Below are 17,383 nucleotides of genomic sequence, written 5' to 3' on the forward strand. Positions count from 1 at the left end.
CTCAATTCAAAATTGAATTTCAAGGTGAATTGTCGAATAATTCAAATTGGACGTGCACTAAAAGAAAATGCCCCGGCACTGTTTTACTCTAGTGGCTTAATTTGAAAGGCTGGGTAATTTAAAATTTCTGGCACAAATAATAAAAACATACATTTACAAACATCACTGAGTTCTCAGCTGCTGTCTGTCAATATTAGTGACTGCACAAGAACAGATTAACTGTGTTGAACAATTAGATGAAAAAGCAGCTAGGAGGATCCTCATGTAAATGCCTTAGGGTGACATCTTGTGGTCAGCTGCCTGCCTTTTTCACTGTCCATATTAAACCTGATCACTATATAATGTTTACCTAGAGGGATTTTCTGCAAGTGTTGCTGCAATTTGACTGGGAATAAAACAATAGATTACAGTATTTGCCAATGTTTGTTTGCTGTTGTTCATTATTTTGTGTTTGGTTTCAAGCTTTTAATAGATAAAGTTTAATTGCATGACTTGTGCATTGTGAATGTTGTCAGTAAACGTGCCTCTTTTACTTGCAGCTTGTTTAAAATTGCTCCGCATTTCTCTTTTATTGTTGTCAACGCTTAATTATTTTTTGTATATTCTTTCCAGTGATATTTTTCAAACCAATTAATCATAAATCCTTCCTACTCTAACATTTAATTGCACATATTTTCTGTCGTCTTACACATTTAACCTCTTTATACCAATAATTTTTTTTTGCCAAATTACACTTGACTCATAAAATGTCTAAAAGAACATTAGAGACATTTCAAAATGACCATCAGAAAAGTGCCACGATATTCAGATTTTTTACACAGTCAAGTTGCACTGAGGTGCTTCAATACAATTGTGGTACATGCGATATTTACTGTGTACATTCAATGCGAGTCATGCAGCCCAAGAGGTTCTATACAATTTCCAGCCCCTCAGTGTACACTGGCTGAAAGGTCTTGGACAGCGACCTATTCTCATTGCACCTCTGCGGGGGCTGCCCCAAGCTTTAGTGCATCCCTCATCACGTAGCCCTCTTCATACCAAGGTTTAAAGCAACAATATTAAGTGTAGATGTTCAATATTTTACTTTTAGTTTCTTCCTAATTTTCCCATGTCCTTTCCTGAAAATAGTGACTGGGTACTTGGTTGTATGGATGCTGGCAGCCCGTCAGTGCTTCACTCAAACTGGCCATTCTTCACAGTCAGTCAGATGGTGACAGTTGCTACTAGCGATGCGCGGTGGATATTATTGCTGAACCCAATCCATAATGTGCAATAACAGAAAATGCTGGAAAATCTCAATCTGGCGACACCCATGGAGAGAGAACAGCGCTAACGTTTCGAGTCTGGGTGGCTATTCATCAAAGCTTTGAAATGTTAACTCTGTTCTCTCTCCACAGATGCTGTCAGACCTGCTGAGATTTTCCAGTATTTTCTGCTTTTGTTTCAGATTCCAGCATCCGCAGTAATTTGTTTTTACGTAATGTGAAATTGTGTGTATTTTCTAGCAGTGGTTATTAGCTATCAAACAGGAATGGAAAATCTGGCTGAATTCCCCCCACCCCCCTCCCAAATCCCACCACCCCATCTACCTTGTTGTCTAACTATACTGAGGCTAGCTGTAACATCTCTACCAAGACACTGGTACTCAAGATATGACCCAGCACAAGCTGGTGATTGACAGTGGGGCTCCTCCAGCCTGTGCAGATCATTAATACATCAAGTTGTGCAGTCACTGACTGAGCCATTGGGAAATAACACTGCTATCTTCATTCAAAAACTGTCTTTATATTTGTTTTTTTATTGGAAGACCGAGTTCCATAAGACCAGTTACTGTATTCTTGACTGTGAAATTTATGTTTCATGTAAATGTTATGCCAACACTCTTTCATTGCTGGTACTTTATCCAGGAAATTGTAACCATTCACTTTTTCAACATGATCCAATTTGCAGGACTCATGAGTAAGTGCTTATGGCGATTGTTAGCAGCAATATCCCAGGCCCAAACCAGCCATTACCAGTGCTTTAAATCCATAGTTTGTTCAGTGAAAAGCTGCTTGATATTTTAGAAGGATAAACTGAATAAACCACACATGTCTGTTTGGTCCGAGTACGTGTTGACAAAGCACCAGACCAGAACCGTCTCCTGCTCTTTCTCATTCTCTAGATTCCTGCATGCTTTTGTTTTTGTTGCATCTGTTTTGTTTGTGTTATTTTCTTTTGTGGTTCACACAGGACATCTGAAACAACTGTTGAAATACACTAGGACAATCCCCTAATGCCACTTGTTTCTGACAAGTGTGTGCTTCTCAAGACAGGTAACTACAAAATATTGAATTCTAATAAATACTTTTGAAATTACAATGTGTTTTAACAGTGAACACAGTTGAATTATTTGCATTGTAGCAGTTAATGAAATCTTGTGAAAACCAACTGAGATGTGGTTACGTTTAAAACAATGTAATTTTACCTTCCCTTCACCTCCTTGCACCTTTCCTACAGACCTCCAAAAGAGGCCCTGGGCCAATAAAAAGTTGACTTTCTTTGTTGAATTTGTGTTAAAATAGTGCTGTTTTAAGTTCTGGTGACAAGTTGGATTGCATTGTGAAAAGTTGCCATTGGCTCCCACGTCCTGCAGTTTGGATCATGTTTTTTTAAAAACGCTTGCACTTTCTGCTGGAGAGCTGACCTGATTGTAACCTCAACTCCACATTCGCACCCCGAATAATTTTCACCCCCCCCCCCCCCCCCCCGCACACACACACACTTTAATCAAGAATCTATCACTGCCTTAAAAATATTCAAATGTTCTGCTTCCGCTGTCTTTTGAGGAAGTGAGTTCCAGAGACTGATGACCCTCTGAGAGAAGAAAATTCTCCTCAACACCGCCTTCAATGAGCGACTGCTTATTTTTAAACAATCAGTCCTGGTTCTAGATTCTCTGACAAGAGGAAACATCCACCCTGTCAATTCAGGATCTTAAAGATCTCACCAATGCTCTGTACAGCTCAACCATAACCTTCCTAATTTTGTATTCAATTCCCCTCACAATAAATGATAACATTCTATTTGGAATTTGCCCCACAAAGGATGACATAGTGGTTAGCACTGCTGCCTCACAGCGCCAAGGACCTGGGTTCAATTCTGACCTCGGGTGACTGTCGGTGTGGAGTTTTCACTTTCTCCCTGTGTCTGCGTGGGTTTCCTCTGGGTGTCCCAGTTTCCTCCCACAGTCCAAAGATGTGCAGATTAGGTGAATTGTCCATAATAAATCTACCTAAGGTTAGGTGAGGGTATGATAGGGGTGGGGGATTGAGCCTAGGTAGGGTGCTCTATTGGAGCAAGAGAGGTGCAGACTCAATGGGCCAAATGGCCTCCTTCTGCACTGTGGGGATTCTATGATTTCTATTAGCGTTGCTAATTACTTGCTGTACCTGTATATTAGCCTTTTGTGATTCATGCACGAGGACAGCGTTTTTCAAACTTTTTTTCCCGGGATCCACTTTTGCCTACTGGCCGGCCTTCGCGACCCATGCTGGCTGGCCTTCGCGACCCGTGCCAGCTGTCCTTTGCATCCTGATTTGCATTGGCATAAATAACAAAGCCATGCCTTTATACTGCTTTGTTCCCTATGTCAGGTTATTCTTTGTTGGCTGTTCACCAGAGGCCCTGAAGTTCTGCTTTGTCCTGCCGTAGACTCTCCTGAGCAGCTCTCTGCAGCAGATTCAGTTGTCAGATCCTGGGCACCCAGATCACTCTGCACCTCAGACTTCTGCAATCTTTAACCATTTGGATAATAAGCTTTTTTTATCCTTCTGGCCGAAATGGACAATTTCACATTTGGCTACTCAGTTCACCTATCTCTGTCCCTTTGTAGGGTCCTTATGTCCGCGTCACAATTTACTTTCCTGCCATCATTGTATCGTCAGTAAATTTAGTAACCACACCTTCAGTCCCTTCATCCAAGTCATTTATATAATTTGTAAAACTTTGAGGCCCCAGCATGGATCCCTATGGCACACCACTCATCACATCCTGCCAACCAGAAAAAGACCCATTTATGCCTCCTCTCTGTTTCTTGTTAGCTAACCAGTCGTCTATGCCAATATGTTACTCCCTACACCATGAGGGAGTATTTTCCGCAATAACCTTTGATGTGATACCTTATCAAATGCCGTCTGGAAATCCCAAGTACAATACTTTATCCACAGCACATGCGACTCCTTCAGAGAACTCCAATAAAATTCCTTTCAGAAAACCACGTTGACTCTGCCTGATAGCCTTGCATTTTCCAAGTGCCCTGTTACACAGAGCTTCTAGCATTTTCCTTATGACAGATGCACACTTCACTGGCGTCTCCAACGGTTCTTCTTTCTGACAAAGGTGAAGTTCTTTAAGAAGTTTAGCTGAGTAGGGTTGTGATCGTTTCCATCCCTTTCCTAGTATACCATGTTTTACATTGCTCCAATTTCAAATCCCTCGTTGTACAACTTCACACCGATCAAACTGCACCCGTATACATCCTGGCAAATATGAAGGTCGACCGTTGAGGCAGGAAAACGCTTGGAACTTACCACTTATTGACCGCATCCTAATGTCTATGCCCAATCCCTCAAGGGTAGCTAGGTTTGCCTGCCTCTGATGGGTTGCCTGGAGGAAGAGCGAGAAATCTGAGACAGATAATGTTGTACATCACTCAACACTCTAAAGTCCAGAACAGACCCTAGTTAGCAAAGGAGGTGGGTACAGATCTTGGAAGTGTACAGTTCAATAACTGTGACAATAGGGTTCTCACTCATAGCTTCTTCTCTACTTGTTTGGCCGTGGGACCTGATAGTAAACTAACTGTAAGCTTCACTAGAAATTATGGTTCTCAGTTTCTTATAGTTGAACTGGAATGTAGTTTTTGTTCCTGGAAGTATAATTAAGAATTGGAGGAAATGATTATGACATTGTTCCATTACTTCTCTCGGTTGCAAAAGCATACAATAGATGACTAGCGGTTTGTTGTTAGGAGAGCACTTAATGGAGAAAATATATGAACACAATGTTACTCCAACAGAGTACAACCCAACAACTTTCGGCTGGAGTTTGAGCAATTAACTTTTTGCGTTCACGGTGTTCTATACGGTAAGCTGTCTTTGTTGTGTCTTTATTAATTGCATTTAACTTGTTCAGTCTTGCAACAGAGTCCAATTGTGTGTTGTCTGAATGTGCTGTACTTTCTGCAATAAAGATTGTGTACTTTCTTTGTACTCCGTGCTGCTTGTCTACAAAAAAACATTGAAATGAAGTTGCTCAGCTTCATGTCTCACTTATAGGCAGCAAGTCAGATGGACTGAAAAACCCAAGTGATCTATTTTTCTTGGGAGTAGACGCAATAAATAACTCGGATATGACTGGATTCAAGATTAGACAATGTAAGTTTTTCTTTAACAATAAAGTATCTGGCAGCTAATGCAAACAAAATATAAACCTTCAAACCAATTTGAGGGACAAAGTGCTGAACTTAACTATATGCTCCTTATGAGTCAACAAAATAGGAGCCTAGGTTTATGGGGCACTGATTAGCTTGAGTATGCGTCTGGGATCTCTGAAATCTCTACTCATAATCATCCTTTCACTGTTGTGTTTCCTAATAAATCAGGGATTTTGACATATGCCTACCTAAGGTAGGACTGTCAAGAGCGGCACGGTAGCACAAGTGGATAGCACTGTGGCTTCTCAGCGCCACGGTCCCAGGTTCGATTCCCCGCTGGGTGACTGTGCGGAGTCTGCACGTTCTCCCCGTGTCTGCGTGGGTTTCCTCCGGGTGCTCCGGTTTCCTCCCACAGTCCAAAAACGTGCAGGTTAGGGGGATTGGCCATGATAAATTGCCCTTAGTGACCAAAAAGGTTAGGAGGGGTTATTGGAATGGGGTGGAAGTGAAGGCTTAAGTGCAGACTCGATGGGCCAAATGGCTTCCTTCTGCACTGTTGATTCTATGTTCTATGTTTTATTATGTTTTTGTGAGTGTTCCAATTCAAACAACAGCAGGGTATTGGAGTCACAGATATTAAAGGGGTTGGAGAAGGCCAAGGAATAGGCGCATCGAGATTGTTCCATCCTAGGTTCAGAAAAGTGGCAGCACAGATAATTACGACGGATAACCATGGATCATATGGATGCCCAATCCCACAATACTTGGACTTTAATCACTGATGTATACTGCATTCATTCAAACCAGTTAGGAAAAGAGTAGGAGCACGATAATTGGGGTCAGCATCCTTGGCTGTAGGGGTGTGGAATTAATCAGGGGTCCCCACTCTTCATCACTTTCAGTAGCAAACAAGAGAAAATGTGTGTTGCCAGCTAAGGGCAGAACTGGGTTCAGCTGTGACGCTCCCTCTCAGTCCACAGTCAGTAATCTAACAATGCTCAATGCGTTGCAGGAAGAAAAGGTTACTTGGGTAGGGATTCAGCATCCTCGGAAGTGGTGGCTCAAATAGAAGCTGAGTGGAGAAAACTATTTTTTTAGAAGATTGCTGGGTGTCAACGGTGGCACTCACTTGTATCCTTTAACTGTAAGCTCAAGTGCCCCATTGGCAGCAGAGACTCATGAGCAGTTCCTCTGTCTGTTCTCTGTATTGGGGCACAGTGCATGCTCCGAGAACAAGAATGATGGAGTGAAAGGAAGATACCTGAGAGAGGCTCTATGGACATTACTGGCAAGAAACCAAAAGCATTTCAAAGCACTTTAATGAGCCCAGGATTTTAAATAAATACATCTGAGATCTTTACCATTTTAAGCTGCAGTCCTGTCAGTTAATTTTCTGTTTATTTTCAGGTGAAGAAAACGCCAGCGTAAACATTGATCCTGAGGTCACCAATCCCGAGTGGAAAACCAGCACCTCACTTAGCAGTTCAGAAGAGACACTTGGCAAAAAGCTCCTGAGGAAACTAAGTTAGTGCAACTGTTAATGTTATTTAAGAAAAAAAAAACCCTGCCTCTGAAATTCAATGCAAGTATTATGGCTACGGCACATGGGGATTCTGTGCTGGATTTTGGACAGAGAAAATGAGCATTTTTAGGACCAAGAACAGGCCATTTGACTCAAAGCTCCATCCTGGGGCAGCATGGTAGCATTGTGGGTAGCACAATTGCTTCACAGCTCCAGGGTCCCAGGTTCGATTCCCGGCTTGGGTCACTGTCTGTGCGGAGTCTGCACGTCCTCCCCCACGTCGTAAAAACATTTAAATGAAGTTGCTCAGCTTCATGTCTCACTTATAGGCAGCAAGTCAGATGGACTGAAAAACCCAAGTGATCTATTTTTCTTGGGAGTAGACGCAATAAATAACTCGGATATGACTGGATTCAAGATTAGACAATGTAAGTTTTTCTTTAACAATAAAGTATCTGGCAGCTAATGCAAACAAAATATAAACCTTCAAACCAATTTGAGGGACAAAGTGCTGAACTTAACTATATGCTCCTTATGAGTCAACAAAATAGGAGCCTAGGTTTATGGGGCACTGATTAGCTTGAGTATGCGTCTGGGATCTCTGAAATCTCTACTCAAAATCATCCTTTCACTGTTGTGTTTCCTAATAAATCAGGGATTTTGATATATGCCTACCTAAGGTAGGACTGTCAAGAGCGGCACGGTAGCACAAGTGGATAGCACTGTGGCTTCTCAGCGCCACGGTCCCAGGTTCGATTCCCCGCTGGGTGACTGTGTGGAGTCTGCACGTTCTCCCCGTGTCTGCGTGGGTTTCCTCCGGGTGCTCCGGTTTCCTCCCACAGCCCAAAGATGTGCAGGTTCAGTGGATTGGCCATGTTAAATTGTCCTTGGTGTCCAAAATTGCCCTTAGTGTTGGGTGGAGTTACTGGGTTATGGGGATAGGGTGGATGTGTGGGCTTTGGTAGGGTGCTCTTTCCAAGAGCCGGTGCAGACTCGATGGGCCGAATGGCCTCCTTCTGCACTGTAAATTCACTTGCGGCCTATTTATTTTCTCCTCCGGCTCCTACTCTTAACCCCATCTGTGTTCTTCTTTGTGTCTATTTGCTGGATGGTCCACAACGACAAAGTGGGGTGGCTGGCTGCCACAAACTCAGTCTTTTCCATTGATGGTATGAGTGAGATTAGCATTGTACATGTCAGGTTTGTACTGGTACACACTCCCATACTGCCCTGATAGTGGGGATTTTATTGAAGCTGAGGCAGAATAACTGCCAATTACAAGTTTACTGTAGGTCAACCTTAAACCCAGAACAAGTACAAGTAGAATGTATCAGCACTGATATAATGGTAACTGGAGCTGATACTTGCGACTGTTGCCTCCAGTAGTATTGCACCATGTGTGGCCAATCGCATACTTATTAGGTAGGCTGACAAAGGGGTTAATCCAACTTGATAGATTACTGATGTTGGGAGCCAGGGGACCACCCTTGTGTTTGCCCTAGAGCTCAAAATACCCTTCAGACTCTAGTACAGAGCAAAAGACAGGTCCAGGGAGAGCATTTTTTCTGTTTAAAGTGCTCCCACAGTTTCAAAAAAGTAGTTCCGGCATGATTTTGTCATTTCATAGCTGTTTCACTTCGGTTCACTCTGAGGCATTGTTGCATTCTATACAGCACGATTGATATTTAGATTGGGCCGCGATTACAAGCCAGTCTACGGGCCAATCCAGGACTTCCTAGCCCTGGGAACACACATAGTGCCAACAGAGATCGCAAAGATCATAGACTCTGGATCAGCTCCCAGGGGAGTCTAAAGTTCTGAACCTATTAAAATGAATGAGTGAGGCTGTTCTGCAGTTTCGTAGCTGTTCCCAGTTAGTGCTGGACTAGCTGGAGGGGATAGAGAGTTAAAATTAGAGGGTCCCAATCGGAGGAGGAAATTTGATGCATTTTGAAAAGAATTGTAGCGAATATTTTTATAATTACTCTCCCCCAGACTTTCATTGGCTTGTAAGTTTCTGATTTGCACAGGCTGCAAACAAGGTAGCAATCCAACATGAGTTGTATGAATGCATTTATCCCCCATCTGCTTCTTTTCTAGTATTCCTTGTCTTCCCTGCCAACTGATGAACTCACAAATATAGTCGATATGTTTTTAATTTGCTTTTAAAATTTATTTCTCTCTGATTACTGTTCAAGGCTTACGTCTTGATGAGTGGAACACAGTGTTGATTGTTCTCCGGCACTCCGTTATTTGTGATCGTCCTAGGCTTCTATAGCAAACCCAGTGGTACAAGGACAAATAACTAATTTGTACTGGTCTGATCTAGAGAAGGTCATCACAGTAATGTACAAGATCGATAAACAAGATGAAAGACACAATTATCTAACACCTTTCACTTTCAAGGGATATTGCAAAGTGTCTTGAGAGCCAATTACTTTTTGACATGTTCTCAATGTTGTTTTTTTTGGCAGACAGCAGGCAATTTACACAGCAAGATGCCATATGTAGCAGTGATAATAAGGATCAGTTGACTGTTTTAATAGTGTTGGTTGAGTGTTAAATGTTGGCCAAGGCACTCCCTGCTCCTCTCCTTCAAAACAAAGTGTTATACAGACTTTTTTAGATCCACTTGACCAGTCAGACAGATAGTTTAACAATTAATCGAAAGTCAAGCGACATAGATGGTGCTCATTCGTAACTAGAATAATCGTTCGAGGTTTCATAAGCAAGCGCAGCATAGATAGATACTTTTTGTCCCATAAAACAGTAAAAATACGAAAGAAAGTCTCCTGTGGATCAGTAGATAAAGATAAAATGAGGTTTGGTATTGAACCGTAGAAGCCAAGGAGTCTTTAAAGTTGATCATTCATTTTTCTTAAACCCACTCATGCTATCCAATGAGTTTCTGTTCTTTTATAAATGTAAATTTTGTAGCAAATTAATTTAAATAATTGATCTAAAGTATCTCAGCACATCTGAAAGTGCTTCACTCGGATTTGAGTTATTTGAGAAAAGACATGTGGTGAGTGCCCCAATGCTTGGAAGGAACAGGTGCTGTTCTCATAGCTCTCCAACTATTTTGACCACTGGGGTTAATCTCGCCCCTTGTCTGGGTCTATTATAGACTAATTGATGGAGATTGATTGCTATGATTAGTCAAGAACTCCATTATCACATTTTGCAACTACCAGGACAGTAGAAGACAAACTCGATGGACTTTGCTCTTTATTTGTCTGTATTCTTATACACCCAAATTCTTCTGGAAAACAGTGGCAGTTGTTATGTAGCCAGACAGGCAGCTGTTCTGTGCCTGCAATGCCCCACATGCAGTCATTGGCTGGATAGACGATTGATATTTTATCGTGATATTAACTGACGGAATAATGTTTGGCCATGAATTAGGGCGAACTCCCTGCTTTTCTTTGAGGCATTACTTGGTGTCCATGTGAATCACAGGAACAGGCAGTAGACTCTGGATTTAACTTCTCATCCAGCTCCAACAAAGGAGCATTGTTTCAATATTACAGTTCATAGAATCATAGAATCTACAGTGCAGGAGGCCATTCGGCCCATCGAGTCTGCACAGGCCCTTGGAAAAAGTACCCCATTTAAGCCCACACTTCCAACCTATCCCGTAACCCAGTAACCCCACCTAACCATTTTTGGACACTTAAGGGCAATTCAGTATGGCCAATCCACCTAATCTGCACATCTTTGGACTGCGGGGGGAAACCGGAACACCCAGAGGAAACATGCGCAGACATGGGAGAACGTGCAGACTCTGCACAGATAGTGACCCAAGCCGGGAATCGAACCTGGGACCCTGGAGCTGTAAAGCAACAGTGCTAACCACTGTGCTACCGTGCTGCCCTAGTAGCATTTTTTGGAATCATGGAATGGGTACAGCACAGACCTGTCATGCCTGTACCAGCTCTTTGCGGAACCTGCCTAATCCCATTTCTTGAACCCTTGCAGACTGTGTGGTTTTACAATTTTTCATAGCAGTTTTGATTCAAATGGGTGACTTGTTAGGCCACTTCAGGGCAGTTAAGAGTCAAACATATTGATGTCGGTCTGGTGTCACATATAGACCAGATCAGATAGGGCAACAGGTTTCATTCCTTGAATTAATTAGTGAACCAAATGGGTTTACAACATAGTTCCATGGTCACCTTGTAGCTTTCTATTCCAGATTTATCTAATTAACTGAATTTAAATTGCCCCGTCACGTAATGGGACTTGAACTCGTATCTTCCTGGTCTACTAATCGCTATGCTACTATGCTTCGAACAGGCAAGCGTGCGTATTTTCCAAAATTTATATTTTTGTTTTTTGTAAATCTGTGTAGGTGGCAAAAAGAGGAAGCCCTCCAGGAACAGCGAGAAAAGCCCTGAAGAGAATTTAAATGTACCTCAACTAAAGATCTGACGTCTCCAACGAAACAACAAGGTTAAAGCAAAAGAGCAGCGGCGAGAATCACTGACTGATTGTGAACCATTCCTTACACCAGAGCCCAAATAATAGATGCTGTGATCGCCAGACATTGTCAGGGATTGCAAACATGATACGGTATCAGAGCAGTGAGAGTAGGGCCCAAGTAACTTGATACAGTTTTTCTCATTTGATACTTTGAATTGAGAATTTAGGTTTTGCATGTTTTTCATTCCTCTGAAGTAAAATGAAAGAGCAACAAACCATATAGATTTTGAATGAGCTGATTTTAGGATTTTACATAATGTATCCACTGGGTTATATAATGTAAAATACATTATTTTTCAATGAAAGTCTCTATTCCTGTCAGCATACCGCTGCTCTCACCCCCGCCTCCCATTATAACCTAGGTGTGTTATGATACCGTAAACACAGCCATTCTGTGGTACAGATTGAAGTGCGCTTCAGAAACATAACACCTCTCGGTTTCACAAAACATTGATGCTCCATTGGAGCATTGCTTTTACAGTTCACAAGATGACATGAGCTCCTTTGATGTGTCTTTGTCTTGTAATGCGCACCCCCGGGGTGTGGCCCCTGGGAGGTGGGAAGGGGAACAGATTTCTTCTGGTCACAATATATTAACAAAGTTGTAAAAATAGATCGTAGTGAAACAATAAATGTATTCTAAAGGAAGGCTTTTACAAGTTCAGGCTTAATTGTCTATGTGGGAAACCTTCCTGTTATGTTTACCACGTTGCTGTCACATCAAAAAGAGGAAGTCTTACTCCTCCATGCATCACCTTGTTTTATTAGATACAAAGCATGTCACAGCCCAAATCACTGCAGATTGAGTGCTGTGCTTAATAATTGTATTACCTCTAACGTTTTTCAGGTAAATATTTTTATTGTAATTATCTAAAATATATATTGTAGAGAGTAATTAATATTTAAGGTTTCACCACTGCAATATCTATTATTTCAAAAGTGTTGCTCTTGACAGTGTATAATGTTACCTGAACATGCATAGCCTTGCAATGGTTACCTACTATCCTGTAGATAATATCCCGTAGTAGATAATCAAGACAAAAGTATTCACTTGTTTCAGATGAATAGCATTACTGTATATGAATGGCTGTCTATGTTCTTGAGTAGGACATTTCTATTCCCTTTCTGTATCTTTGCTGTGCTGACTCTTTCACCTCTCCTCTCTTTCCCCCCCCCCCACCCCCATGCCCCATCTCAGAACGTTGTGTTTGCATACGTGTCCAGTGTGCAGTACCTTGGAACAGTGCACATTTTGCAGCAGAAATTCTGCTTCATGTCATCACTACACATTACCACAGACTCTTTGAGTTTCCAAGTATTTTACGGCAGGCATGTTTGTTCAAAGTGTTGGCCAGTTGAGACAGGTACCTCAAAGAAGTGCAATTTTACAGGACCAAGTTATAGTGCTGATTCAGCCATCCCAAATACCAGTTAATTTTGGCATTCATCTGGCAAGGAGCAGTTGGTCCTGCACCAATTTTGAGATGGTCCAAAACATACTTTGCAGCTACTGCAGTTATACTGAGGCCAGTGAAAATTAAACCATCCTCTTGGAAATTCAATACATAATAATATAATAATAATCGCTTATTGTCACAAGTAGGCTTCAATGAAGTTACTGTGAAAAGCCCCGAGTCGCCACATTCCGGCGCCTGTTCGGGGAGGCTGGTACGGGAATTGAACCCGTGCTGCTGGCCTTGTTCTGCATTACAAGCCAACTGTTTAGCCCACTGTGCTAAACCAGCCCCTCATGATGAGTTGAGGTACATGATCACTTGGTGGCTTTGCCCAACTTGTACTACAGTTTTTGTGTGAGGATACAAAAACTATTTCACGTAATCATGGTTAGACATGGAAACATAATTTAATTCCAAGAGGCTGCATATGTAGTACATTTATTCAGCCTTTTCTTGCCTTGAAATCAGGTTTTGTAGTCCTCGTGTTCTCCTGACAATTTTCTGCCTCCCTCGCTCACCTATGGTCAGTTAGTGCTTAACTGGCCCATTCCATTATTCATGTATGAACCTCGATGCCAAGTTTTTTGACAGTAAGTAGGCATCACACTTTAACCCACTAAGAAGTATACAATTCCATGCAAGAAGTATACAATGGGGATCACCAGATGACAAGTAGGAGCAGGAAACCTGGGTCATTTTCCTCTGCCTAACCCCAGGCACGGAGTCCAACTCCAGCACCTGTTCCACCACAGTTTGGGATAGCACTGACGGAGGATCGAATATTATAGTTTCCTGGTCAGTGTGTGTCAGCTGCTTACAAGTGAACTTCATTGAGCCATATGGAGAGGCGCAATCCTGATTGGTTTTAATTGTGGTACAATCCATATAAACTAACGCTCACATTGCTCAACTCTTATAAAATGGCAGACAGGCGATTACTGGTAATCATGGAACCATAGCCCTGCAATAATTATGCCTTCAGGGGAGGCAATAGAAATTGTGTGTGGGTGGACTCTTGCATTTAAATAAGTAAAATTGGAAAGTTTTATTAATTTTTGTACGGATGTGGTGCTACGTTTGCCTGACTTTTTTAGAATGGGTTTGTCAATTGTGATGGTTTCACCAAATGGCACCTGCATCAAATATGCCACCCAGTTGAGTCGAACATATCACACCCACCCCCCCCGCCCCCCATATCTTTTAAATAAGAAAACAACACTCTTTGGTTTTGCTCAAGTGGGGTATCTTGCAGTGTGCCCATGTGACTTGGCCCTGTAAGTCTAGAGTTTTTAAAAGTTTTGCCTTTAAAGTTACTGGAATTGGAAATTAATAGTGCGGCAAAGGGCAACAGGGACCTTGGTGAATAATGGAACAAACTGATTAACCCCTAACAAATGAGATATAAAGATATAGAATTAAACAGAAAGGACTGAATTTGAATAGGGTGAGAAAGTGGATTGGATTAAGAGGTAGCAATTAATCATTAATGCATCATTAAAGGGGTTCTTATGCTGTCAATTGCAAGTCTTTAGGGGATAATGAGCAATCAATGTGCAAATGCAGACAAACCACAAAGCTGCTGATATTGAGTCAGCAGCTGATTTGAGCAGGATGGTGGTGGGTGTAAAGTGCTGCGGCTGGCCCCGGTGCTATGGCTGGCCCCGGGGGTGCTGCGGCTGGCCCCGGGGGTGCTGCGGCTGGCCCCGGGGGTGCTGCGGCTGGCCCCGGGGGTGCTGCGGCTGGCCCCTGGGGTGCTGCAGCTGGCCTCGGTGCTGGGGGAAGAGTTTGGTGAGGTGAAGTTGGACAGTTTTCCATCCAGTCGCCGTTAATGGAAAGAGAGTGAGTGTGCATGTGGACTTAGATTGAATATTATGCTCGTATGTTCTCCAGCCTCTTTACCCAAATGAGGTATCAGGACTTGCTAGCTCACATAAGGCTTAAAGGTGAGAAAGGTGCAAAGGCAGTTATAGAACTGCAAGGGTGCTCAAATCAGCCTCTTAAAAAAAAAATGTCACTTATATTTCTCGTTAAGCACTTGATTACTCTCTTTGCATTCCCGCATTTTCTCGTTTCTTTTCTAATTTCAGATAATATCTGTATTTCCTAAAGGGAACCAATTGCACTAAACAAATTGCGTCACAGCAGCGAAACCTTTTAGGAAGCTTCAGTGCAATTAAAAAATACATTGAAGTCAGGCCACTTCATGATGAAACACCCAACACAGGAGTTCACTGAGGCGATGATAAATCTGAATGCCAAATCAGAAATCTTTATCTTTATATTTTGTTTAACCCTTTATTTATTGAATAATTAACTGATTTTTCCACTGGCTGAATTGCCACTTTTAGCTGTGCTATCACAGGATCACTGCCAGACTCCTATAAGGCAATAAAAAGGAAGAGTACTAACTGGGCCATTAGACCCAGCATCCCACTCAGCTGAAAAATTATTTAGATAGACCTCTCCTTCAACTTGTTACTTTAGAGAGTTGAAATAGAATGTCATTTGCCACAGTTTATCGCTACAGATTTCCATTAGAATTCTGACTGAATAATATTGTAACTGCATAATGGGTGCAGGGTCTGGTTGGCCCTTTTGCAACTCCATCCTGGACCGATAGTTAGATTGTGCCTTGAGATCTGATATTTGCTGAGAATCAATTGCAAATTGTTTTTTGCTCGTGCCTCCAGATCTAATGGAAGAGAAGCGAGTATAGATAGGCAATTACGTCTATTTTTTTTAAACCAGTCTTTTGAAGGAAGAGGAAAATACTTTTAATGAAAAGCAGGACTTTGAAATGTGTATTTTCTGAGACTGCAACTTGATTATTGTTATGAACAGAATCACTTTTTTGTTTTTTACCGAGATAAATATCACTCCCAGGCCGGGCCGCCAGTATCTGAATTAGAAAAAAACACCCCACTTAAAACTAGTGCTACCTGAGCCAAAATCAGATAACTGGTTAGTGTAGCAGCACAATGTAGTGGGTGAGTTAAAACCATAACCATCACAATTAATGCCATTGCAGTGAAAATTTCCCCCTTTTATCATAAAGCTATGACCTTTTTTTGGATTGCGAATCATTTCCAAAAAGATATTCTACATTTTTGTGTTAAAACAATTACTCTTTCCCCCAAACTACAAAGCTGTCTGTTTTCAGAATGCATTCACAACGAAGATGTTTTGGGAAAAAGGACAGGACAAAGGAAACAATCTTTTTAAAAGATCAATGCTCCTTGATTAAATGACTTTCCAGGAAATGCGTGGAAAGTATTAACGAACAAAGATCACATGACCAAGGTATCGGTGTGCCTTCTGGAGAGAGAGGGGAAATGGGCAAGAAAAGTTGCTTTGTTTCTCAGTTCAGCCAAAAGTGGGGCGTAGCTCAAACCCAAACTAGTCAATGAGCCTCTCATTTTCATTCCTACCCTGGGTATGTTGCAGTTACAAAGCATGCATTATTTTTTGTATGAGGATTTTATACGGTGGTTCGTATTGGGACATAGAACAGGAGAGCATACTAGAACACTGTTTAAAATGTTGCTTTCAAAATCATTCATCAAATTAAAACTCTACGATCATTTGTGCTCGAAAAATCATTGCATGTATTGTGCTCTTAGGTTCAGTGAATAGTGACAAGTATGCTACCTCTAAAAAGTTAAAATTCTTATTTACTTTGTACGTATTTTTTTAAACAATTAATGTTCCAGCCTGTTACCGTTGAAATCTAACTGTTGTAAATGTAATTGTGACTTGGTAACATAATAAACATTGGAACAAGATTTGTCTGGTTGTAATTCTCTGCTCGTTACTAGTGAATTCGCTATTCATTTTGTGAATAATTGCACTAAGGAAGGTGAAGCATGGCTTATGGTGTTATGATCTGGCAGAGGGTAATTGCCATGCTAACCAAGTAAAAGGGAAATTTGTGCAGAGATCGCAAAAGTTTCAATTTATACTTTACTACAAGAAAATATGGGTACTGAAGTTCGGAGCCAGAAATCCCAGTAACACTTGGAGCTTTAAAATATTAAATTGAAAAATTCATTAAGAAAAGAAACCTTGAACACACAATATGACATTTACACAGTTTAAATTAATCTTGCAGAACATTTCCCCAAAAGATTATTACTTGGTTGAACTCACAAATAACCAGTCTATAAAGAAACTTAATCCATATTTTAAAAATCCAGTAATATTAGCACAAGGTGCAACCCACTTGCTATGGGGAAGATCTCTTTTTTCACTCATTCGACTTTGGAGAATTTCAAAACGTTTTAGAACAAAACCCTGTTTTGTTTTGTTTTTTAAACAATAAACCCTCTTCTGGGCTGGCTCCAAACAGCTCACTCCACTTCATCACAGATCTACTCCAGCACAGAGCACACTCCAGGGTCTTACATGATCACTCCCCTCAACACAGCTCCACTTTCCCAGAAGTTCCTTTTATAGCCACTATTTTGGAGCAAAATAAGATTTGATAACTCTTGCCGTATTTATCTATTT

General features: G+C 41.5%; 1 protein-coding gene and 1 long non-coding RNA gene across 3 annotated transcripts in view; one reads left to right on the plus strand and one right to left on the minus strand.

The window, feature by feature from the left end:
• The window catches only part of cnnm1 (cyclin and CBS domain divalent metal cation transport mediator 1), an 85,084-nt gene extending 68,425 nt beyond the window's left edge, over nt 1-16,659 (plus strand). Inside the window, exons 8-10 of one of the 2 annotated variants that reach the window (XM_072479599.1) lie at nt 5,319-5,417; nt 6,824-6,940; nt 11,290-16,659. In XM_072479599.1, coding sequence (XP_072335700.1) covers nt 5,319-5,417; nt 6,824-6,940; nt 11,290-11,369 — 296 coding nt within the window. In that variant the 3' untranslated portion in view covers nt 11,370-16,659. Of the gene's footprint in view, nt 1-5,318; nt 5,418-6,823; nt 6,941-11,289 lie in introns of those variants that run through there. The other variant, XR_011935570.1, reaches the window with a different exon arrangement.
• The window catches only part of LOC140393297 (uncharacterized), a 75,916-nt gene that overhangs the window by 42,289 nt on the left and 16,244 nt on the right, over nt 1-17,383 (minus strand). Inside the window, exon 2 of the long non-coding RNA XR_011935571.1 lies at nt 4,572-4,647. This is a non-coding gene — a long non-coding RNA (uncharacterized lncRNA). The remainder of the gene's footprint in view (nt 1-4,571; nt 4,648-17,383) is intronic.

The sequence above is a fragment of the Scyliorhinus torazame genome, chromosome 16, assembly GCF_047496885.1.
Source record: "Scyliorhinus torazame isolate Kashiwa2021f chromosome 16, sScyTor2.1, whole genome shotgun sequence".
NCBI lineage: Eukaryota > Metazoa > Chordata > Chondrichthyes > Carcharhiniformes > Scyliorhinidae > Scyliorhinus > Scyliorhinus torazame.